Genomic DNA, 26,740 nt, shown 5'->3' with positions numbered 1-26,740 from the left:
GTGTAGGGAAGTGTATGTTCATGCACTTTGGCAGAAGGAATAAAAGTGCAGACTAAGGGTTCCCAACGTTTTTAAAGCTACGGACCACTGCCATTAACTGAGGGGTCCTGGACCCTAGGTTGGGAACCCTGGCATTGACTATTTTCTAAATGTTGAAAAAAAATCTAAAATCAGATGTGCCAAAGGGACTTGGGAGCCACTGTGCAGAATTCTGTAATGGTTAACTTGCAGGTTGAGTCAGTGGTAAGGAGAGGACTCGGATGAGAAAACAAGAATGTAATGATGAGGCTTTATAAGGCATTGGTCAGACCACACTTGGAGCAGTACTGGGAGTAGTTTTGGGCCCTTTATCTAAGAAATGGTGCTGACATCGGAGAAGGTCCAGAGGAGATTCATGAGAATGATTCCAGGAATGAATTGGGTTAATTTATAAGGAGCATTTGATGGCTCTAGGTCTGTACTCACTGCAGTTTGGAAGAAGAGGTGAATCTCATTGAAATCTATTGACTATTGAATCTTCTGGATAGAGTGGACATGGAGAGGATTTTTTTTATATAGTGGGGAGCCTAAGGCCAGAGGGCACAGTCTCAGAATACAAGAACCTCCCTTTAGAGCAAAGATGAGGAGGAATTTATTTAGCCAGATGGTGGTGAATCTGTGGAATTTATTGCTATAGATGGTTGTGGGGGTCAGGTCATTAAGTATATTTAAAGCAGAGGTTGCTAGTTTCTTGATCAGTCAGGGCATCATAGGTTATGGTGAGAAGGCAGGAGAATGGCATTGAGACACATAATAAATCAGCCACGATGGAATGGCGGAGGAGACTCGATGGGCCAAATGGCCTAATTCTGCCACTAAGTCTCATGGTCTATGGTCTTGCAGTCTAGCTGCAAGCTCCTCTTCTCCAGTCTCTCACTCTGCACTCTGACAGCAGTGACTGAGGGAAACATCACACTCAAACTTCAGGCAGGCTGAAGTCCTTGCTACAGACTGTGCTTGTGTTTCACTACATTAATGGCGGTGGTAGTGTGGAGGGGTGAGCTAGAATCAGTAGGCTAATGTGTTGTATCTCTGATTATACAGACCACAGTAGAGAAGGCATCTACGTACGTTTGTAGTAATGGTATTCACAGTTTGAGTTTAGCTGGAATATATAATAGGATTTTATTGTTATTGTTCCCATGAATGTGATCTTTGGTCTGGAATACATTAGTTCACATACCTACAAGCCAAAGTGATGATGTCCTGTTTAGTGCATCTGAGTGGACGTCTTTCACAAATCTCAGGTTTTCTTCTACACAAGGCATGGTAATTTCCTCCATTCATCCGTATAAGGGGAGGGTTTAATAAGGTGTGTAAAACAAGCATGGCCTCTGTTCTCCCTATAAGTGTTAATGTACTCAAATGTCGACTAGAGTGTAAGCTTCGATGGTGTGAATATCCAAATCGTTAAGCGCTTAAAGCAAACGCAAACAAAGTGGTTCAGTTGTAAACCTTCATTTTCCAAAGTACAGGGTCTGTATTACAAAGTCCACAATGAGGCATTCAGCTTAGAGTTGTCCTAAAGGGCTCTGATTATTCTCAGAAGAGTGATCGAGGATAAATGGCACACATTTGTACTCAGGGTGAGGAGCTGAGCACAGAGCTGTCCATTGAAAGTGTCTGTCTGCAGCTCCAAGGGAGGTTCAATTCACTCACTCTCCCTCATCCCAAAACACTAAATTTTTACCAGGCCTTCAGCAATTTATCAGATTCTGGATTAAAAAGGAGACATTCTGAATGATAATTAACTATTAAGTATAGATAGGACAGTATATTAATCCATGCTCTTTTAAATACTATTTTAAATTTTCTGCATGTTGCTGTCAGAAACTGCAGAGAGTTGTGCACACAGCTCAGCCCTTCATGGCACCCAACCTCCCCTCTATGGACTCTGTTTGCATTTCTCACTGCCTCAGTAATGCAGGCAGCATAATCAAAGATCCCACCCATCCTGGGCATTCTCTCTTCACCCTCTTCCATCAGGCAGAACTTAAAAAAGCCTAAAAGTGCGTACTACTAGGATCAAGGACAGCTTCTATCCACCTGTTATAAAATAATTGAATGGTTCCCTATTAAGATAAGATGGAGCCTTGAGCTCGCAATCCACCTCGTTATGATTTTGTACCTTATTGCTTACCTGCAATGCACTTTCTCTGCAGCTGATACACTTTATTCTGCATTCTGGTTTTGTTTTGCCTTGTTCTCCCTCTGCGCTGTGTAATAACCTGATCTGTATGAATGTAGGACAGAGAAGCATTTCACTGCCAAAATCCTGGAGAAACTCAGCAAGGCTGGCAGTAGCTATGGAGGGGAAAAACAGAAGCCAGAGTAAGAGGTGTGGGATGTTAATGGGCATGTGTGAGGGAATAGTTTCCAGGGAAATAATGGAAGAGGCAGGTTACGCAGGTGTTTAAGAAGTGTTGGAGGTTAGGACTTGGATGGGAATCTGGGTTGGGATAATTGCAGAAGATATTGAAATCTAGGGAGATTATTTTGAAATCTAAGTTGGTAGAATGTGAGGTGGGTGAGGGAACCTGAACCTGGGGAGGGGGGCTGGTTTATAGAGAACACTAAAATGGGGGCAAGGGAATCCACATTTGGAGAAATGTTGGGGACTGTTGGGGCAAGGGTGGGAGAAGATCAAGAACAAGTAGATAGAGTGGATAGCCAGCGCCTTTTCCCCAGGGCACCACTGCTCAATACAAGAGGACATGGCTTTAAGGTAAGGAGTGGGAAGTTCAAGGGGGATATTAGAGGAAGGTTTTTTACTCAGAGAGTGGTTGGTGCGTGGAATGTACTGCCTGAGTCAATGGTGGAGGCAGATACACTAGTGAAATTTAAGAGACTACTAGACAGGTATATGGAGGAATATGGTGGGGGGTTATATGGGAGGCAGAGTTTGAGGGTTGTGGGCCAAAGGAGCTGTACTGTGCTGTACTATTCTATGTTCTAGCTATGGAGAGGATCGAGGCAGTGCAGGAGATGAACTCCAAGAATCAAAGTTCTCATGGATAAGTACATTTGATAGATCCCTTAAAATGAGAAATGCATGGAAATAGAGGCCCTGACGCCAGCCAGGTAACTGAGATTGATTCAGGACCTGCTGAGGTTGTCTGCACACCTGCCACGAGGAGAGCAATCTGTGCATGTCGAAAAGCTGACTCACACCATGGTGTTGAATGATCGTATTGGTTTGGTTTGGTGTGGTTTATGATCGTCACATGTTCCTAGATACAGAGAAAAGCTCCTCTTGCATACTGTTTATACAGTATCTTCTGTCAGCTGAAATGGATCTGTGCTAACCTGACTCCATGGGATCATCACAGAAAGCCATTGTTTAGAGCATTAATAATTAGTCGTTTAGTTCATCATGAATTTGTTAGAGCCTTGATTGGTGAATTTTGTAAAATCAATTTAAGTGTCATTCCATATCAGACATTTGTCCTGATGTTTTATGTTTTATAAGGTTGTTTATGCAGACAGGAAGAATATGACAAAATGCCTCTTGATATGAGTGGTTGACTGGCATAAGGTGCAAATTATATGAGGTTTAGTCATCTATTAGAATTTATATATCAACTTGCATTCACTGCTCTGCCAAAAGATTTTAGATTCAAGTCTGTCTTCAGAGACATGAATGCCTCGAGGCTTGGTTAGAATAGATAGCCTTAAAATTAGGAATGAGACACAAATAACCCATCCCAGCATTGCTGATCCGGACAACAGCCAACATTTCATTTGTGCGATTACTTTTGTCTTGCAATGCACTCTTGCAAAACAACAAATTTTATGACATAAGTCAGCCAGAGTAAATCATCATTTAACAATGGATCATTATCCACCATTAAAGACCCCTATCACTCAGGACACAGCTTTTAATAACCATCAGGGAGGAGGTATAGGGGCCTGAAGACATACACTCAACATATTAGGTACAGCTTCTTCTCTGCCACCACCATCTGAACAGACAATGAACCAACCCACGAAGAATTCCTCACTATTTTTGCACTATATATATACATGCTATTGTAATTTTTAATTGTAAAAATAGTATTATATATGTTATTTTATGTACAAAATATTTTTTTATGTACTACTCCTGTAATACAACAATTTTTTCGACATGTGTCCATAAGGCCATAAAACATCAGAGCAGAATTAGGCCATTCAACCCATTGAGTTTGCTCCGCCATTCCACCATGGCTGATCCAGATCCCACTCAACCTCAAGCACCTACCTTTTTGCCATATCCTTTGATGCTCTGACCGATCAGGAAACGATCAACATCCGCCTTAAATATACGCATGGACTTGGCCTCCAGTGCAGTCTGTGGCAGAACAAAGTCACAACTCTCTGGCTACAACAAATCCTCCTTACCTCTGTTCTAAAGGGTCGCCCCTCAATTTTGAGGCTGTACCCTCTAGTTCTAGATACCCCCAGCATAAGAATCATCCTCTCCACATCCACCCTATCTAGTCCTTCCAATATTTAGTAAGTTTCAATGAGATCCCCCCACATTCTTCTAAATTCCAGTGAGTACAGGCCCAAAGCTGCCAAACATTCCTCATATGTTAACCCCTTCATTGCTGGAGTACTCCTCGTGAACCTCCTCTGAACTCTCTCCAATGACAGCACATACTTTCTGAGATATGGAGCCCAAAACTGTTAACAATACTCCAAGTGTAGCCAGACTAGTGTTTTATAAAGGCTCAACAATATCTCTTGCTTTTATATTCTATTCCCCTTGAAATAAATGCCAACATTGCACTTGCCTTCTTTACCACAGACTCAACCTGTAAATTAACCTTCTGGCAGTCTTGCATGTGAAGTACTGAGTCCCTTGCACCTCTGATGTTTGAACCTTCTGCCCATTTAGATAATGGTCCACACTATTGTTCCTTTTACCAAAATGCATAATTATACATTTCCCAACACTATTCCATCTGACACTCTTTTGCCCATTCTTCCATTTGTCTAAATCCTGCTCCAATCACATCAGTACTATCTACCCCTCTACCTATTTTCATATCATCTGCAAACTTTGCCACAAAGCCATCAATTCCATTATCTAAATCATTGACAAACAATGTGAAAAGTAACCGTCCCAATATTGACCCCTGAGGAACACCACTAGTCACCAGCAACCAACCAGAAAAGGCCCCTTTTATTCCCATCACTGCCTCCTGCCTGTCAGCCATTCCACTACCCATCCCAGTATCTTTCCTGAAATGCCATAGGATTTTATCTTGTTAAGCAGCTTCAGTGTGGCACCTTATCAAATGCCTTCTGAAAATGACATCCACTGCCTCTCCTTTGTCCAAATTGCTTGTTACTTCCTTGAAGAACTCTAACAGATTTGTCAGGCAGGATTTTTCTTCACAGAAACTATGCTGACTTTGACTTATTTTATGATTACTCTCCAAGTACGTTGAAACCTCATCCTTAATAATAGACTCCAACACTTTCCCAACCACTGAGGTTAGGCTACCTGGCCTATAATTTCCTTTGTTTTGCCTTCCTCCATTTTTAAAGAGTGGAGTGACATTTGGAATCTTCCAGTCCTCTGGGACCATGCCAGAATCAAGTGATTCTTGAAAGATCACGACCAATGCATCCGTTATCTCTTCAGCGACCATTATCTTTTTGTTTGCCTAGCATTTTTTCATTTGCTTTAGTAATGGCACTCTGCTGCCTGACATTCATGGACCTCTGGCACACTGCTAGTGTCTTCCACTGTGAAAACAGATGCAAAGTACCCATTAAGTTCATCTGCCATTTCTTTGTCCCCCGTTACTACCTCACCCTCAGCATCATTTTCCAGTGGTCCAATATCATCTCTCTCCTCCCTCTTTATATAACTGAAAAAACATTTGATTTCCTGCTTTATAATATTGGCTAGTCTAACCTCACATTTTACTTTTTCCCTTCTTATAGTTTTGTCAGTTCCCTTTTGTTGAATTTTAAAAGCTTCCCAATCATCCAGCTTCCCACTCACTTTTGCTACCTTATATACCCTTCCCTTGGCTTTTATGCAGTCCTTAACTTCCCTTGTGAGCCATGGTTGCCTACCCCTGTCATTTGAGAGCAGCTTCTTCTGTGGGACATATCTATCCTGTGCCTTGTGAACAATCCCCAGAAACTTCAGCCATGTCTTCTCTGCTGTAACCTCCACCAGTATTCTTCTCCAATCAACCTGGGCAAGCTCCTCTCTCATGCATCTGTAATTCCCTTTTTTCCATTGCAATACTGGTACGTGTGAGTTATGCTTCTTCTCTAAATTGCAGTATGAATTCAATCATTTTATGATCACTGTTGCCTTATGGTTCCCTTACATTAAGATCCCCAATACGATCTGTCAGTGAGATTAAACCTGATTCTGATTTTGAACCAGTGTGAGCATCCACAGTCAGAATGGTTCACAACTACCCGACCACATTAATGGTTAGTACCAGGTCAAACCTCTTCATGTGAGATGGAATATGACTACGGCATGTACTGGTGGGTGGTTTGCAGCTTATCCTGACCTGAGAGAGGCCTTCGTTCGGTAGATCACACTACTTTGGGACTCTCTCTCCTTGCAGGTGTGGGAAGTGTTGAAAAGACTGACAATCTCATAGGTTGCAATGTCAGAATCCGAACAAAAATCAGGATTATTGTCGTTGACATTAGTAGTGAAATTTGTTATTTTGTGGCAGCTGTACAGTGCATGCATAGCAAATTACTATGGTTACAATATAAAAAATATTGGAATGGTGAGGTGGTGTTAAGAGTTCATGGACCGTTTAGATATCTGATAGCAGAGAGGAACAAACTGTTCCTGAAACATTGAGTGTCTGTCTTCCAGCTCCTGCACCTCTTTGATTGTAGTCATGAGAAGAGGGCATGTGCTGGACGAGGAGTGTCCTTCTTGAGGCACACCTTTTGACAGAGCTGGCTGAGTCTACAACCCTGTGCAGCCTCTTTCAATCCAGTACATCTGTGCCTCCAAACCAGATGGAGCTGCAAGCAGTCAGTATTCCTTGGTTGAGTGCAAGGTTGCTCTTATGACACCACTCAACCAGCCAATCTATCTCACGCCTGTTCATCACCATCTGAGATTCTATGTTTTTTGTGAATTTATAGATCGAGTTTGAGATGTGGCTAACAACATTCATGAGTGTAGAGAGAGTAGAGCAGTGGGCTAAGCCTGCACACTTAAGGTGTACCTGTGTTGATTGTCAGTGAGGAGGAGGTGTTATTACTGGTCCACACAGACTGTGATTTTCCGATGAAAAAGTTAAGTCTGGCATAGAAATGGTTGGCTGAAGGGCCTGTTTCTGTGTTGTACAGCTCTATGACCCTACAAGCCCAATTGGCATGATGGGGGTTTTGTGTTCTGCACTAGGTCAGGCTAGCTGGGGTTCTCAGTAGTGATAGCCATCATAACATGTGGGATTAGAGCCTGCTGCTGGGCTCCAGCTGGAGCCTGACAGTGGAGGGAAGGGAGACACCTGGCATCATAGATTTGTTGGAAAAATCTCATTCCCACAGCAAGATCCAATGTAACATGTCACAGAGCCAATAGAGAATCCAACATTAAATTCCCAGCTCAATTGAAGGAGTGATGGTAGTATGTCAATATTGTTCCAGCAGCCTGGTCCCAACATTGTACACCGTGAGGTGTCATTAATTGTGCTTACACCAGGCACATGGGGCATTAAATGATTGCAGTCAAGACAGTTCTTCAGTCATTATGTACCTGATTTTCCTTATAGCTATTTTCCATGACTGATTAGAGCCTACATTTAAAGCAGGGCTCCCCAACCTTTTTTGCACTGCGGACTCGTTTATTATGGACAATATTCTTGTGGACCGGCCGACCCGGGCGCGGGGGTGGGGTAGGGTTGCCAACGGACAAGAGTGGCAGTCAGATACATTGTGTTTACCCCAAGAAAGACTACGATGACCATGAAGCCTTGCGCGGGCACCAGTGCATATGCGTGTACGTGTCGATTTTTTTTCTACAAATCGTTTTTGATGATTCTGTTCAGTGGGGGGGGTGTTAATCACGACCGGAATATAGGTGATAAGTTGCTAATACACTCAGTTTCATTTCTAAAAGGGTTTATCTAACGAATTTAATATTAAACACATAGCGCATATTTTCCTCACGTGAATATAGTGATAAGTCAAGTTTCAGGGGAGGACAGGGGAGCTTGAAGTAAGTGTTGAACGAACATCCAGTAGAAGTGGTAGAGGCAGGTTCAATATTATCACTTAAAGAAAAATTGGATAGGTATATGGACAGAAAAGGAATGGAGGGTTATGCGCTGAGTGCAGGTCGGTGGGACCAGGTGAGAGTAGCGTTCAGCATGGACTAGAAGGGCAGAGATGGCCTGTTTCTGTGCTGTAATTGTTATATGGTTATATAAGTCACTTATAAGTCAATAGCATCATAACATTTTAAGTAACGTATGGATATTAAACACACAGCACATATTTTCCCCATATGGACATATAAAATCATTGCAACACACCAATATCGCTGAATCAGTGGGAGCCCTGGGCTTGTTTTCCTGTAACAAGACGGTCCTATCGAGGGGTGATGGGAGACAGCGATACTCGAAGGGGGCTCCTTATGTCCAGTCTATTCCGCAGTTTAGTTTTCGTTGCATTCATTGCAGAGATATGTTGGAAACGGAAGCAATGTTTTCAGTGCTTTCATGACTATCTCAGGATATTTAGCCTTGACTTTGATCCAGAATGCCGGCAGAAATGTTATGTCAAACATACTTTTCAGCCCGCCGTCATCTGCAAGCACGAGGGGTTGATCTTCTTCCCGCGCTGACATGGATGACACGCGGGTAATGACCTCGCGTTCGTTCAAGCTCAACAGTGGCTGTGACAAGGAATGAGGAAAGGTGCAGCTGGCTCCTATCGCCAAATCATATCGTTTCCTCGCGGCCTGGTAGCACATGCTTTGCGGCCCGGCATCGGTCCGCGGCCCGGTGGTTGGGGACCGCTGAATTAAAGCATAGGGAATTTGCATTCCTTTAAGGCCCCCTTTTTTATTACAGACCAATCTTCAATAGCAACTATGCATTGAGAAGCTATCCTTTAATGTCTGGGCACCGTTCGTTTCAATTCGAAGAGGTTATGCAAAATTAAAGTTATTTGTTTTGGCTTCAAGGGAAACTCTCTTGATTGGACCAAGGTCACCTGAGTAAGCAGACAAATGAGGTGAGTGCAGTCAGTCTCAGCCCTGCAGTAGTTATAATTTTCTACAAGCTATTTGACACACTGAGGTTTTTACTTCCCATTTCATCAGTCGTCAGTTGGCAGGACTTTCAGAATGAGGAGAAGGACGAACCAGTGTTTAGAAATCCGCTACCATCTTCAGTCACTGTTTTGTAATCCTGTTTGAGAGGATGCCATGGAGATCATGAGGTCAAAAAACACACAAAGATCTTGAATGGAGAACAGTGACCAGATGGAAGGAAGCCATTTGGTTTCCTAAGTTTGAACTGGTTCTATGAAAGAGGAATCCAGCCAGTCTCACTCCTACCCACTCCTCACACCATTACAAACTCTTTCAACACGTACCCAATTCCTTTCCAAATGCCACAACTGAGTCTGCCTCCTTCACCAACACATTCTGAATCCCCCTTTTCATATGACTGCCATAACTGGACACAGTTGTACTTGAGATTGGTGAAGATAAATCCTTGCTCATGATTAATGGAGTATAAGATTATGAGAGCCATAGATACAGTAGATTGGACAGCCAGCACCTTTTCCCCAGGGTGACAATGGCTAATATCAGAGGACATCCCAATTAATGTGACTCAAACAAAGTATAGGGGTGATGTCAGAGGTAGGTTTTTAACACAGAGAGTGGTAAATGCCTTGCATGCATTACTGGGGGTGGTGGTTGAAGCTGATACATTATGGACATTTAAAAGATTCGTAGATAGGCACGTAGATGAAAGAAAAATGCAGAGTTATCTGGGAAAGAAGGATTAGAATGATCCTGGAGTAGATCGTAAGGTCGGTACAACACTGTGGGCTGAAGGGCCTGTACTGTTCCATGTTCTATGTTCTGAAGATTATCACTGGCGGATGCATTCTGTGATTAGAACAGCCTAATTCTGACACTGGTGGCCACTACAGGCACTTTACTAAGCATGGGGACGTAATGCTGGAATCTGGAGCAACAAACAAACTGCTGGAGGACTTCAATGGTCAAGCTGCATCTCTGGGGGAGGGTGGAAGTGGTAGGTATGAGGAAGAGGGAATTAAAGTCATATAGAGTAATGCAACATGGAAACAGGACCTTTGGCTCAACTTGCCTATGCCAAACATGGTGCCCAGCAAGCTAGACCCATTAGCCCATGCCTAGCCCATATCCCTCCAAACCCCTCGAACCCATTATTTATCTAAGTGTCTTTTAAATGCTGTTATTGCTCCTGCCTCTACCACTTTCTCTGGTAGATCATTCCATACCTGCACCACCCTCTCCACAAAGAAGTTGTCCCTCAGGTAAATCTATCACTTCTGACCTTAAACCTATGTTCCTTCATTTTCCATGGGGGGGGGGAGCTATATAAATTCACTCTATCTATGCTCTACATGATTTTATGCACTTCTTCTCTCACCCTGAATAACATGATACCCAAGAATCGTCATTACCTCAGAATGGACTAGGATATAAAAGCAAGGATATAATGCTGTAGCTTTATAAACCATTGGTCAGACCACACAGAGTACTGAGAGCAGTTTTGGGCCCCTTATCTAAGGAAGAACGTGCTAGCATTGGAGAGGGTCAAGAGGAAGTTCATGAGAATGATCACAGTAATAAAAGGGCTAATATTTGTGAGGTGTTTGATAGCCTTGAGTCTGTATTCACTGAAGCTGACAAGACTGAGGGGGAATCTCATTGAAACCTGTCGCATATTGACAGGTCTAGATAGAGTGAACACGGAGAGGATGTTTCCTATAGTTGGGGAGTCTAAGGCCAGAAGGCAGAGTCTCAGGATGGAAGGATATCCCTTCAGAAGAGAGATGAGGGGGAATTTCTTTAACCAGAGGGTGCTGAATCTGTGGAATTCATTGCTACAGAGGGCTGTGGAGGCCAAGTTATTGGGTATAGTTAAAGTGGAGATTGATAAGTTCTTGATTAGTCAGGGTGTCAAAGGTTACAGGGAAAAAGCAGGAGAATGGAGTTGAAAGGGACAACAAATCAACATGATAAAATGGTGGAGCAGACCCAATGGATTGAATGGCCTAATTCTGCTTCTCTATCTCATGGTCTTATGGACTTAAGTAGCTTCAGTTCTCAAACGTAAATCTTAAGCATTTGCTCCAAATAATTTGTTGATCTGAAATTGTGTATTTGTATATCTTGGTTCTCGCCAGGATGTGCATCAGGCAGAAGTGATCAATATCTGGCTGGTAACAAATGTCCCAGCCACCAGAATGGGGTCACTTCTGTATTTTAACCTTTTTGCCTCTCCTGATGACGTGGAGAGCCTGCTTGAGAGCCATGGAGTACACTTCCACACCAGCACACAAAGTTTTGGAAGTCAACTAATAACCTCGTGCATTCAGAGAAGTAAAGTTGTTACACAGGAGCATCAAGCAAGATGAAATCTCAAATGCTGCCTTCAATTTCATGCTATGTCCTCTTTTAGTTTTAGAATAATCTTGCAGTAGAAATCCAGGTTGCTCCAAATAGTAAACTTTTCAAGTCTTCATTTGACTTCTCATAAACAATCAAAGTCAAAGTCAAGTTTATTGTCTTCTGGGCATGTACATGCATGCACAGATGGAAGGACAAACCTAACTTGCAGCAGCATCACAGGTACATAGCATCATATAAGCAACATTCACAAGGTAAATATAAATTAAACATAAACAATACAGTATTTTGCAATAAAAAAAACCAAAAAATCCATTTTAATGTAAAGTGATCAAAGTTATCAGAGTTCCCAACCTGGGGTCCACAGATCCCTTGCTTAATGGTATTGGTCCATGGCATAAAGTTAGGTTGTGAACCACTAGCAGGATTCTCCATGACCTCTGAATGTAGTTGTTTTGTGTGTGTGTGTGTGTGTGTGTGTGTGTGTGTGTGTATTTGTGTATTTGTAGAAGATGAAGATGACAAGACTCTGTGCAGTAGTTGAAGTCCGAAGTGTAAATGGTGAAGAGAATCGGAGAGTTTTTTTGTGTATGTGTGTGTGTTTGTGTATTTGTAGTCTGAGAGTTGTTATTAATTGTGTTTCATTCCCAATTTGTGTCTTGTATTCATTAAGGCAGTTCATAGTCAAACCTGTTGTAAAAATGATTTGGTCCCTGATAAACATCACTGTGCAAAGTTATCTGTGACCTCCATACTGAGTAACTTACAAAGTACAGCGCTACTGTACTATGGGTTGTCATCACATTCCTGCAAAGATGCATAGAAAGGAATGCAAATCATGAAATCCATCAGCTTGTTTGCATATCTTGACAGAGATAACGTATCTGCACTGTCAGTTACAGTTACCCACTGACTCACAGGTAAATACAACATTGGAACAGGCTACTTGAACCCATCAAGACTATGTTAACTGTCAATTAAAAATAGTTGCTGGAGTTTGTCTTCTCAAATCTTTTATTACATGATACAGATAGCACAATCTCTTAAATAGTCACCTGCCTCCATATTTTCTATGCCAATCTTTTTAAAGAAAGAGAAACTGAGTTAAGATATTAAACCTCTCCACAGAATCTGCCTGACCTGCTGAATGTTTTCAGTATTTTGTATTTATTTCAGGCTTCCAGCTTTTTGGATTTTTAGTTCTATTGAAGACCTGATTCAGTGAAAGCAAGCTTACAAAATGATTGATCTTTTCTGAGGAAAATCCACCCAAGTTACATTGGGATATCATGGTGGTTATCCCTCGAGGTCGAGGATGATGGTCTTCATTCTGTTGATCTATTTATGGGCTTTCAAGTGCTTATGAGTCCAATCTTGGCTTTGAAAGTTCTTCCGCATTCAGGACAGGTAGTTCCAGATGGTAGATCAGGCTTTGGTTGTTGCTGCCTCTCTTTCCATTTTCTTCTCTTTTCTTCTAATTCTGCACATCTGTTGGCTCCGAAAGTTGCTGTTCCTTCTCGGATGATGGCCTGCCAGAGTTTCCTGTCCTTGGCGCTGGTTTCCCAATTGTTGATGTCGATCTTATATTTCTTCACATTGGCTTTTAAGACGTCTTTGAATCTCTTCTGTTGTCCATGTCTTTTATGTTTGCCTTTTTTAAGCTGGGAGTAGAAGATTTGTTTCGGCAGACGTTCATCTTTCATCTGAACAACATGACCACTCCATCTTAGTTGGTTCTTGATGACGTAGGCTTCAATGCTTGTTGTTTTTGCTTCATTTAGCATGCTGACTTTGGGCTTCTCTTAGTCACATAGTCAGAGAAACAGGCTCTGCAGTCTACCAATTCCATGCATATATTAATCCCTATTTTTATTCTCACCACGTTATTGTCAGCAGAATCCAGATCCAACCACTCACCTACAGACTAGGGACAACTTATTGTGCCCAATTAACCTCAAGCCAGGGATCTTTAGGGTTTCAGAATAAACCTGTGAACCTGTGGTAAGCCGATGTGGTTACAGGGAGAAGGTGCAAACTCCAGATAGACAGTGCCAGGTGTCAAGATTGAACCTGGTTCTGTGGTGCTGTGAGACAACAGGTCTACTAGCCATTCCACTATACCAGACTGTGAGCAATGATTCCCTAACCTAATAACTACAAACGCATCTAGTGTGCAGTGTAATTGACATTTCTCATCTGTCAAATGTCTCCACACATTCCACACACTAGTACAGCAGAATTGAATGCCTCTTGGACCAGTCCAGAATGAGTTTTTCTGCATTTTATGGGAGTGTTGTTATTGGTTTATTATAGTCACATGTACTGAGCTAGAGTGTAAAGTTGTCTCACATACTGTTCATACAGTTCAGATCACTACTGTACATCGAGGTAGATTAAAGTAGGACTATAACAATGTAGAATAACGTGTAACTGCTACAAAGAAAGTGCAGTGCAATAAAACATAAGATTATAACAAGATGGATTATGAGGTCAAAAGTCCATTTTATTGGACTAGGGAATTATTTAATAGTCTTACAACAGTGGAGTAGAAACTGTCCTTCAGCCTAGTGGCAAGAGCTTTCAGGCTTTTGTGCCTGATGAGGAGGAGGAAGGGAGAATATCCAGCGTGGGTGGGTTTTGCTTTACTGAAACAGCAAGAAGTACAGACAGAGGCCATGGAGGGGAGGGTGGTTGCTGTGATATACCACATCTCTCTGCAGTTTCTTGCAGCCATGAGAAAAGCAATGGCCACACCAAGTCATAATGCATCCAGATAGAACAGCTTCTATAGGAATTGTTAAGGGTTGATGGGTTCATACCAAATTATTTAGCCTCCTGAGGAAGTAGACACCTTTGTGAGTTTCTTGGCCATGACTTTAATTTGGTTGGATCAGGACAGGCTATTGGTGACTCCTAGGCTGATGTAGATAGGAGCAGATGCACTACCACACACCCCACTTCCAGAAGTCAATAACCAGCTCTTTTTTTTCTCCCACATTGAGAGAAAGGTTGTTGTCATGACACTATGTCACTGATTGTGATTCACAATCAGAGAATTCCAAAAAGTGAAGGACTAAGTTCAGCTGCAGACACATTTCCCATAACCTGGCAAGTTCAGATGGCAGCTTTACAACCCTGTCCTTCTAACCTGTACTCCCATTGAGTCGGGATCTTGTGGGAAGATGGGATGAATTAACCTACTCATTGCTTAACAATTCAGTTAGTGAAACATCTCAATGCTCTTTGGAGTTGCAGCCCACAACAGCTGTGTAGGTGAAAACCTTATTAACCCTGCTTCAAAGACTTTCCTAACATATTGAAGTGGGATTGTGAGGAGGGATTTTCACTCTGAGGAAACCATTCTTCCAGTGGATTGTGAAGGGTGTTGACAGTGGTTATTGCTCTATGCAGCTTCACACATCAGCAGACTGATCCATGGCTGTAATTACTTCAACAGTGAACAAACAGCAGCTTCATCAGCAGTAATGAACTGAGAGCAGTTAAGGTGGACAGTCCCTGACTCCTTGCGTGTGTTCAAAAGGTTCAAGGGCATTGGGCAGCACGTAGCATAGCGATCAACACAACACTCGGCAGCACCAGCTGGGAAATCAGGGTTCGATTCCTGCCACTGTCTGTAAGGAGTCTGTACGTTCTCCCCGTGATCATAAAGATTTCTTCTGGGTGCTCTGGTTTCCTCCCATATTCCAAGAATGTATGGTGAGGGTTAGGGAGGTGTGGGCATAGCATGATGGCACTGGAAGTGAGGTGACACTTGCAGGCTCTCCCTAGTACAAACCTTGCTGCTTTGATTTGATGCATTTCATTGTATGTTTCAACATACATGAGACAGATAAAGCTAATCTTATGATCTTATGGGGTGATTTTATTTTTGTTCAGCTGAGGAAACTGCACCCTCAATCACACTACTGTGTTAATTATCAGATGGCAGATCAGCAAGTGTCCTTATCATTGCATGAAGGATCACAACATCTGACATGCTTGCCTCTCATCCTCCAGTAACAACCACAATTCAGCAAACCTCATCGACCCTGCTGAAGTTCCCACAGAATCTCTTAGTCTCTTTCTCTCTCTGATGAAAATCAAATCCTGCGTGTGTGAGTTACTATGTGCAGTTCTTGAGTGCACAGCTGATGCTAGCTTTAAATCTGTTTGTCAGCTTGACACCTGAACTTCTTTTCTTGTTGAACAGGGCGGGAATAACAAATTCCTCACACTGTGAATCTTAATAATGCACAGATTACCGCACAATAGTTTTGAACCCAGGAATTTAATGTGATCATATTATAAAACCTCAACCTAAATCCAATTCTTTTTTAATGATATTTGCTGTTAAGATTAATCTGTTCAGTCTTTCACCAGAGTTAATATAGAATTGACATACAAGAAGATAGCACAGTAAAAAAAAATTTGGCTCACAATTTTGCATTGACTTTTAAACCTAATCCCAAACCAATCTAACTGTCCCCTCCCATCTAACCCTCCATTTTCTTTCACTGATGTGCCTAATGTACCTTTCTCTACCACTACCTCTTGGCAATGCATTTTGTGCATTTGCCAGTTTCTGTGCGAAAAACTTATCAATGACATCCCTGCTATACTTTCCTCCAATCACCTTAAAAGTATATCCTATCATATTAGCCATGACCGCCCAGGGAAAAAAGTCTTTGACTGTTCACTCTATTATGCCTTTTATCATCTCATACAGCTCTATCAAGTGACTTCTCTTCCTCTCTCACCCCAAGGAGAAAAGCCTTAGCTTGCTCAACCTGCTCTCATAAGACATGTTCTCTTCTCCAGGCAGCATCCTGGTAAATCTCTTCTACACCCTCTCTAAAGCTTCCACATCTTTCTTATAATGAGGTGACCAAAGCTGAACACTTCTCAGTAAAGTGGTGCTCTTAAAACTGTGGGGAGTTTTGAAGCCACTTTGAAAGATGCACCGAATAAAATGTGATAAATAGCACCAGCAAGCAGAGTACTGGGATGTTACATGCATTGTTGGGCTTTCTGTGATGCCAGACCTTATAATAAAGTCCTGAACCAGCCTCCCTCTCCCATTCACCTCAACTTGACACCTTACTCACTTCCAGCTCAAAAAGGTCATCAAGACAAATGTCACGAATTATCATCTGTCAGGACATCTTAATGTGAGAGATAAATTCTGTTGAGCAAGGATTCAACTGAGTGGATTAGGGAGAGTCTGGCTAGATAAAGGAGGCCAGAATTTTTCTTGGGAGGCCAAGAGGTGATCTTATAGAGCTGTATAAACTCTTGAGGGGCGTAGATAGGATGAATGCATTTCTACCCAGAGCTGGGGAATCAAGAACTAGAGGGCTTAGGTTTAACGTCAGATGGGAGTGATTTAATAGGAACTCAAAGGGTAACTTTTCATCTGAGGGTATCAGTATGTGGAATGGACTGCCAGAGGAAGTGGTTGAGGCATGTATGATATTAGGAATTAAATGACACTGGACAGGTACATGTATTGGAAAGGTCCAGTGGGGTATGAGCCAAATCCAGGCAACTAAGATGTCATATTTGTCAGCATGAACTAAATGGGCCAAAAGACCCGTTAGAATCTATGACTGTTTGGAAATTTCACCACCTTTCTCGTCTCTGGTTTCTCCTGGTTTGGACAATCTGCATCTTCTGGCAAACAGAAGAAGAGGAAGGACTGGAGGACTAGCATATTATACTCACTCTTGTCTACATGCCTGTCACTGTGTAGCAATTCCAAGATGAATATTGGATTCTGCTAAAATGTTAATTATCAGGCATAGTGCTGTAATGTTGCAGTAGTAAATCTGATTCCCCACACCCTTGCACCACCACCAGAGTCTCAGAATAAGTTGAAGACCCCATGCCATCTTGGGACCTTGCTCAGTCAGAGACCTCCGATCAGTCAGTGATCCAGCTGTGCTGAGCAGAAGCTCAGCAGCCACCATTGCAGGTCAAAGCGGGAGGTCACACACTGCCTGCTGTGGGACCAGGAACCAGCAAGTGGGGGGAGACCGGTGAGGCAGGTCAACAAAGAGTAAGAGACTTCATATGAGATCCTTCCCAACTGTTAGCTGGTAGGTTGGACCACCTGTACTCCAGTGGACTCTTGGCCTGTGACTGATAAATGTAGTGCACAGCAAGTGAACAGATGACCACAGGGCTCAACATTCCTAACCTGAAGCTAAGTTGCATTTTGTGTTTCTTCTCACTGGTGGGAATAGTGAGATCTATCTTCCTCAAAAAATTTCTCAGTTCCTGGGAGCAAAGCAACTAAAAAGGCAAAGTTCACATGAGTCCATAGAGCCCCAGTCATGATCATTTTGTTTGAATTCTACAGAAAGTACAAAGTTTGAAAGCAAGTGTATACAAAGCATAGAAATGGAATTCTCCCTGGTGCACAGAGGGGCAGGACCCCAGCTGAGAGAGGGGAAGAGTTTTTACTGCCACCACATGAACTCCATGGGGCAGGAACAATCTGGGACTTCTGCCAAGTGGCTGTAGGTCATGAGAAAGCCTCCAATGGTTGGAATTTCAAAACCTATCTATATATCTACTCTGACTTGCCAAATCTACTATAACTGTAAGGAAGCATCCAGTTTGCTCGAGACATGTGTACAAGGAATAGATCTGTCAAAATTATGACCAGTTCATTCTCCTAGGTGCTATTTCCTGTCAGAGCAGCAGATTCTGAGCTTGATCTCACATTGGGTCAGTGGTCATGTCCTGCTTTTCCAATGGGTCAGTTGCTGCTCTGTACCATGGTGTATCACCCCCCAAAGGGCTGTAGGAACTCAGCAGGTCAGACTGCATCTATGGAGGAGAATAAACAATCAACATTCCAAGCCAAGACCCTCCATCAGGACAGAAAGGAAGTGGGAAAAAAGCCAGAATAAGAAAGAGGGAGGGAGAAGTGAGATGAGTTGTCAGGTGATAGGTAAAACCTGGTGTGGGGCAATATGGGTGGGTGGGGGGAGGTGCATTGATTGGGGAAGCTGGGAGGGGATAATTGGAAGAGGTAAAGGGCTGAAGAAGAGGGAACCTAATAGGAGAGTGGAACATGACAGAAAAGGAATTTGAAACAGGTTTATTATCACTGACCAGTGTAAAGAAATTTGTTGTTTTCGTGGCAGCAGTACAGTGCAAGACATCAAAAATTACTGTAAGTTACAATAAAAAATTAATATTGCAAAGTGGAATAGCAAGGTAGTGTTCACAGGCATTCAGAAATCTGACAGCAGAGGGGATGAAGGTGTTCCTAAAATGTTAGGCGTGGGTCTTCAGGCTTCTGTTCCTTCTCCCTGTTGGTAGTGATGAGAAAAGGGCTTGTCCCAGATGATGACAATCCGTAACGAAGTCTGCCACCCCTCATGAGACGCCACCTCTTGAAGATGCCCTCGTTGGTGAGGAGGGTTGAGCCCATGATGGAGCTGGTGGGAGGTGATCGGCAGATGGTTTGAGTAGAGAAGGGGGAGTGAAGGAGTGAGAGGGGCACAGGAATGAGAGAAAACGAAAAGGTTAAAGGGGGTGGGTTGAAGGATCCCTGATCAAAATGTTAATTGTTTATTCCCCTTCATAGATGCTTCAGGAGAAGGGGAAAAGGTGGGTCATTGGTGCCTTAAAACCAATCGCTTCACGCAGATAGGGCTTGTCAGCCATCAGCTGCGGTTGGCAGCTCATCCAAGAGAAAGGAAACTCTGATCTCAAACCACCGCTGCTTTGTTGCTATACCCACTCATGAGGAGGGCTTTGAGAGCAAACCCCGAGGGAATAATCCAGAGCTGGGGTCCCTAAGGCAGTCCTACATTGAGTTCAATGTTGACTGGCAATTCTTGTGATGCTGCTGGTACCAAACAGTATGGGTCTGTGCCGTCCCTTTGGGTTCATCAGATGCATGGAGAGGAGGAGCTTGCTACATGGGCAACAGCTTGCCCTCCATATCACACTGCCCAGGCTTGGATATCTAGGCAGGTAGGACGCAATATCCATGGTCAATTCTGATTGACAGGGGGCTCAGGTCCTGATGGTGCCTAACCTGCTGAGTTGTTTCAGCATTTTGTCTGTGTTGCTTGAGATTTCCAGCTTCTGCAGAATCTGTTGTGCGTACTGTTGTGTGATTGCTGTGGTGCTCCACCCCTTTTGTTAAACACATTTCTTGTTTTTCTATTGTTTTGTGTGATGGCAGCATTGTTGGCACGGGCTCTGCGTGAACAAGGAGATGGCGGCAAGGCCAGTGGACGGAGCGTGGGGGCCCTGGGGACCGTACGGAGCGTGCTCCAGGCCGTGCGGGGGAGGCATCAGAAACGCAGTGAGAGACTGCAACAAGCCGGAGTAAGCTGCCGACTAGCGCTTTCGAGTGTTCCCCTGCGCCAGCTCACACCCGTGAACAGACTTGGGATTAGCCTGTGGAGAGAGTGCATGCAGGCAGATGTACTACTCTATTCCGAAGAATTATTCCAGCTCACTAACCACTGGTGCTAGCTGGAGAGGGTCTGGGTTTCGGATCACACAGTGCTCTAGCCTCCATGATGACAGACACAGTTGTCACTTTCCTCAATTGCCTATCGTGGCAGAGTCCTTTCTGCCGACTTGTTATGATTGGACTGGCATGTACTTTAAGTCAGAGAGCTCTAGAGAACAGTAACAGGCCACTTGGTTCATTTATTTTATGCTAAACAGATCTCTGCCTGATCTCATCTATCTGCACATGGAGCGTAGCCCTCCAAACCCCTCTCATCCATGTAAAGTCATAGAATTATAGAGCACTACAACATAGAAACAGGCCATTTGGCCCATTCAGTCCATGCCAACTTGACCTCCAGCACCAGGATCATGGCCCTCCATATCCTTCTGTTCCAAACTCACCCATCTAAACTCCTCTTGAATGTTACAATCAAAATCACATCAACCACCTCCCCCGGCAGCTTGTTCTACACTCGCACCTCCCTCTAAGTGAAGAAGTACCCCCTTAGGTGTCTCTTAAAAAATTAACCTGGTCAGGTGTCAGATCTCTTAGTGGGAGATCATTTTGGAGATAGTGATCATAATTCTATCTTCTTTACCATAGCAATGGAGAGGGATAGGAACAGATAAGTTAGGAATGCGTTTAATTGGAGTAAGGGGAAATATGAGGCTATCAGGCAGGAACTTGGAAGCATAAATTGGGAACAGATGTCCTCAGGGAGGTGTACGGAAAAAATGTGGCAAATGTTCAGGAGATATTTGCATGGACTTCTGTATAGATACATTCCAATGAGACAGGGAAAGGGTGGTAGGGTACAAGATCCGAGGTGTACAAAGGCTGTTGTAAATCTAGTCAAGAAGAAAAGAAGAGCTTACGAAAGGTTCAAAAACTAGGTAATGATAGGCATCTAGAAAATAATAAGGCTAGCAGGAAGGAGCATAAGAATGAAATTAGGAGAGCCTGAAGGGGCCATGAGAAGGCCTTGGAGGACAGGATTAAGGAAAATCCCAAGGCATTCTACAAGTATGTAAAGAGCAAGAGGATAAGGCATGAGAGAATATGACAAATCAAGTGTGACAGTGGAAAAGTGTGTATGGAACCGGAGGAAATAGCAGAGGTACTTAATAAGTACTTTGCTTCAGTATTCACTATGAAAAAGGATCTTGGTGATTGTAGTGTTCACTTGCAGCAGACTGAAAAGCTTGAGCATGTAGATATTAAGAAAGTGGATGTGCTGGAGCTTTTGGAAAGCATCAAGTTGGATAAGTCACCGGGACCGGACGAGATATACCCCAGGCTACTGTGGGAGGCAAGGGAGGAGATTGCTGAGCCTCTGGCGGTGATCTTTGCATCATCAATAGGGATAGGAGAGGTTCCAGAGGATTGGAGGGTTGTGAATGTTGTTCCCTTATTCAAGAAAGGAAGTAGAGATAGCCCAGGAAATTATAGACCAGCGAGTCTTACTTCAGTGGTTGGTATGTTGATGAGAAGATCCTGAGAGGCAGGATTTATGAACATTTGGAGAGGCATAATATGATTAGGAATAGTCTGCATGGCTTTGACAAAGGCAGGTCGTGCCTTATGAGCTTGATTGAATTTTTGAGGATGTGACTAAACACATTGATGGAGGTGGAGCAGTAGATATAGTGTATATGGATTTCAGCAAGGCATTTGCTAAGGTATCCCATGCAAGGCTTATTGAGAAAGTAAGGAGGCATGGGATCCAAGGGGACATTGATTTGTGGATCCAGAACTGGCTTGCCCACAGAAGGCAAAGAGTGGTTGTAGACAGGTCATATTCTGCAAGGAGGTCAATGACCAGTAGAGTGCTTCAGGGATCTGTTCTGGGACCCCTACTCTTCATGATTTTTATAAATGACCTGGATGAGGAAGTGGAGGGATGGGCTAGTAAATTTGCCGGTGGCACAAAGGCTGGGGGTGTTGTGGATAGTGTGGAGGCCTGTCAGAGGTTACAGCGGGATATTGATAGGATGCAAAACTGGGCTGAAAAGTGGCAGATGGAGTTCAACCCAGGTAAGTGTGAAGTGGTTCATTTTGGTAGGTCAAATATAATGGAAGAATATAGCATTAATGGTAAGACTCTTGGCAGTGTGGAGGATCAGCGGGATCTTGGGGTCCGAGTCCATAGGACACTCAAAGCTGCTGCACAGGTTGACTCTGTGGTTCAGAAAGCATACAGTGCCCTGGCCTTCATCAACCATGGGATTGAATTTAGGAGCAGAGAGGTAATGTTGCAGCTATATAGGACCCTGGTCAGACCCCACTTGGAGTTCTGTGCTCATTTCTGGTCGCCTCACTACAGGAGAGATGTGGAAACTGTAAGAAGGGTGCAGAGGAGATTTAAAAGAAGTTGCCTGGATTGGGGAGCATGCCTCATGAAAATAGGTTGGGTGAACTTGGCCTTTTCTCCTTGGAGCGTCAGAGGATGAGAGGTGACCTGATAGAGTTGTATAAGATGATGAGAGGCATTGATTGTGTGGATAGGCAGAGGCTTTTTCCCAGGGCTGAAGTGGATAGCATGAGAGGGCACAGTTTTAAGGTGCTTGGAAGTAGGTACAGAGAAGATGTCAGGGGTAAGTTTTTTATGAAGATAGTGGTAAGTGCGTGGAATGGGCTGCCGGCAATGGAGGTGGAGATGGATATGATAGGGTCTTTTAAGAGACTCCTGGATAAATACATGGAGGTTAGAAAAATTGAGGGCTATGGGTAACCCTTGGTAATTTCTAAGGTAAGTACATGTTTGGCACAGCATTGTGGGCCGAAGAGCCTGTATTGTGCTGTGGGTTTTCTATGTTTCTAAATATTTCACCTTTCACCCTTAACCTATGGCCTTTAGTTCTTGCCTCACCCAGCCTCAGGGGAAAAAGTCTGCATGCATTTGCCTTACCGATAAACTTCATAATTTGGTATGCCTCTACAAGATCACCCTTTATTTTCCTGTGCTCCAGAAAATGAAATCCCAACCTATTTAACCTTTCCCGATAACAGAGGTTCTCCAGTCCCGGCAACAGCTTTGTCGATTTTCTCCACAATCTTTCATTCTTATTGAGATTTGTCCTGCTGGTAGATGACCAGAACTGCATACAATATTCCAAATTTGGCCTCTCCAACATGTCATAGACCTTCAATGTAACATTCCAACTCCTGTACTTGTTGTCCTGATTTATGTAAGCCAATGTGCTAAAAGTATATTACGACTGTAACTGTAAGCATTGCAAATGAACAGGATGGCTGACGAACCGTTCTAAGCAAAAATGGTGACTTCCTTCTCATTCAACCTTTGCATAGAGAAACAAGCCATGCACTGGGCTGGGAAAAAGCAGGGAAAGTCCCGCTCGCATTGACAGAAACTTCCCATTTTTCTTTTCAGCTGTTGTTTCTCTTACAGAATTGAAAATACGATCACTTTGCATTCCCCGTGTTGGCATGGATTTGTCAAGCAGGTGGTCGATGTAGTTATAGTTCATCCAGTTTAAAGCCAACGTTCTGTTTCTGTTTACATGGACATACATTTGAAAGGGGGAACTTGGAGCAGGAATCATTCCCTCTGGCCCTTCAGCCCCTCTACCCTGCCCTACAATCAGCTGATCGGTTTGTAATTTCAGCTCCACAGCTTTTACCCACTGCTTGCAACCTTCCTTAACCTGCCTGCCAGCATTCCACTTCAATGTTAAAATTACTGAAAAAATTTTCAAACATGAGAAAATCTGCAGTTGTAGGAAAATCCAAAGCAACACACACAAAATTCCGCAGGAAATCAGCAGGTCAGACAACATCTATGAAAATGAGTAAACAGTCGTCGCTTCAGGCCGAAACCCTTCTTCAGGACTTGGCCTGAAAGTGGACTTTTTACTCTTTTCCATAGATGCTGCCTGGCCTGCTGAGTTCCTCCAGCATTTTGTGTGTGTTCCTCTAAAATTCTTCTTCCATCACACTTTGTGGAAGAGACAAGTTTCAAAGATTCAATGTACATTTAATATCAAAGTATGCATACAGAATACAACCTGAGATTCATCTTCCCGCAGGCAGCCCCAAAACAAAGAAAACATGATGGAACCCATTGAAGAAAGCATCAAACCCTAATGCTTGAATAAAGAGCAAATTGCACAAACCACAACCTGTAAGAAAGAATTTTGCCTCCTTTCTCTCTTAAACAGTTGAAAATATAAAATATTTCCGATTCCTAACATTTCAATGGATTTGTTCTGCCTGCAACTCAACAGAGAAAGAAACCTATCACAACTGCACACAGCAAGCCCCAGATAACATTCAGGTTTGATTGATAAGATTCACACCAAGCAGTGTCCACCTCCAGCAAGGCAAGATCAAGCCACCTATTCTTGACATTCAGCATTATTTCCAGTTCAATGTTCCCAACATCAACATCCTGAAGACCACAACTGATCAGAAATAAGCTGGACCAGCCCCATAAAAAACTGTTGCTACTGGCAACCAAGGAGAGCTAGCAAACAGGATACAACATTGGCATGATGGTAGGGCACAGAGGTGAAAGTAAAAGGATGTTTCTTAGACTGGAGGATTGTGACTAGCGGTGTGACCCAGCAGTTAGTGCTGGACTCATTGTTATTTGTCTTCTATATTAATGAAATGGATGGGAATATTGGAGGAAATACTAGTAACCTTGTTAATGACACTAACGGAGGTGGTGTTGTAGACAGTGGAGGAGTACCCAGAATTGCAGTGGAATCTTGATTATCTAGACAGCTGGACTGAGGAATGGCAAATGGAATTTATTTCAGATAAGTGTGAAGTGTTACGTTTTGCAAGGACAAATCAAAGTAGGACTTTTACATTTAACAAAAGGGTCCTGGGTCTTGTTATAGAACAGAGGGACCTCAAAGAATACGTGCATGGTTCCCTTAATGTGGAGCCCCAGGTAGATAGTGCAGAGATGAAGCTTTTGGTACATAGACCTTCATCAGTCAGGTCATTGAATACGGAAGCTAGGAAGATATGTTGCATTGTAGAAGATGGTGGTGAGGGCATACTTAGAGTATTGTGTTCAGTTTAGGTTACCCAGTTACAGGAACAATGCATTAAATTGAAAAAAGTGTGAAAAACTGTTTATAAGCATGTTTCCAGGACTTGAGGGACTATGTTCAAGGGAAGGGTTGCACAAGGTGGGCTTTTATTCCGCAGAATATAGGAGACTGATGGTGAACTCATAGTATTGAGCTCCCACAAATATCTTCACATTTTACTGTCCCATTTTTGAAATTTAACATACCGTATATTAAAGTAGGATATTTTTGAGCTAATCTACAAAACATTATGCATCATGTCAAGTCAAAAGGAAAATTCCAAAACCTGTCAACAATTTACTAAATAGTAAAAACCAAAATTCGTGAGGCTGAAAACGTATTCATCCCCTTTGTAATTACTACACTAACTTTCCTCAGTATATTACCTTAACATCTCACCCAATCTGTTGATGTAAAAAATTGGAGGATCACCTGCTTTCGATGAAATTATCTGCATAAATACCCCCTTGCTCTATAAAGTCCAACAGTATGGTAGATTTTCAACAAACCAAATCAAAATAAGACAAAAGAGCATTTGAGACAAGTCAGGGAACTGGTAACTAAGTAGCACAAATCTGGGAAAGGATACAAGACCATCTCAAAGGCCCTAAACATACCTTGAACATACCAGTGCAGTCCGTCGTGAAACTGTGGAAAAAATATGAAACCACAACCACATTGCCTAGGTCAGGCCGTTCCTCTAGACTTAGTTGTGAGAGAAGAATGGCACTTGTAAAAGAGGCTACTGAGATGCCAATAGTCACTCTGACTGAACTGCAGAAGTCAGTGGCTACAAACTGGACATGAAGTTCATAGCTCCACAATCTCTAAGGCCTTGCACAAAAAGAATATATATGGAAGAGCAGCAATGAAGAAGCCTTGGCTGAAGAAAAAGCCTACACTTGCCTGTAAAGACTTTGCAAAGTGTCACTTAGAAGATACTGTAGATATGTGGAAGAAGGTATTGTGGTTGGATGAGATTGAACTAGGTAACACCATCCCTACTGTAAAGTACAGTGGAGGTAGCATCATACTATGTGGATGCTTTTCAGCAGCGGGGACTGAAAATCTGTCCAGGCCTGATGGGAAGATAAATACTGCTAAATTAAGAGAGATGCTGGATAAAAACATACACGCCTCTGACAGAAAGTTTCAACTGGGGAGGAAGTTCATCTTCAACTACCAAAAGCGCACTGCCAGAGCAACTATGGAGTTGCTTCAAATGAAGAAAATTGATGTCCTTGAGTGGCCCAGTCAGAGTCCTGACTTTAAGCCAGATGAACATCTCTGGCAAGACCGCAGGACTGCTGTCCACAGCCTCCCCAACTAACTTAGCACAGCTTGAGCAGTTTTACAAGGAGGAATGGGCAACTCTTGCTCCATCAGGCTGCGCAAGGCTAATAGAGACTTATCCAAAAAGACCACTGGCTGTAATTGCTGTGTGAGGTGGTTCAACTAAGTACTGAGAAAGTGGGGATCAATATTTCAGGTTTTGAATTTTTAGTTTTTAATGTTTTACAATTTTTCCTGTATTTT

At 43.0% G+C, this 26,740-nt stretch overlaps 1 protein-coding gene across 2 annotated transcripts in view; it reads left to right on the top strand.

Annotated features, from left to right (window-relative positions):
* Positions 1–26,740, top strand: part of LOC140202786 (A disintegrin and metalloproteinase with thrombospondin motifs 20-like) — a 618,104-nt gene that overhangs the window by 275,275 nt on the left and 316,089 nt on the right. For both annotated transcript variants that reach the window (XM_072268124.1, XM_072268123.1), the window contains exon 12: positions 19,863–20,008. In XM_072268124.1, coding sequence (XP_072124225.1) covers positions 19,863–20,008 — 146 coding nt within the window. The remainder of the gene's footprint in view (positions 1–19,862; positions 20,009–26,740) is intronic.

The sequence above is a fragment of the Mobula birostris genome, chromosome 9 (genome assembly GCF_030028105.1).
Source record: "Mobula birostris isolate sMobBir1 chromosome 9, sMobBir1.hap1, whole genome shotgun sequence".
NCBI lineage: Eukaryota > Metazoa > Chordata > Chondrichthyes > Myliobatiformes > Myliobatidae > Mobula > Mobula birostris.
Note: the sequence above shows the minus strand (reverse complement) of the source record. Positions and strands in the feature narration are given on the sequence as shown.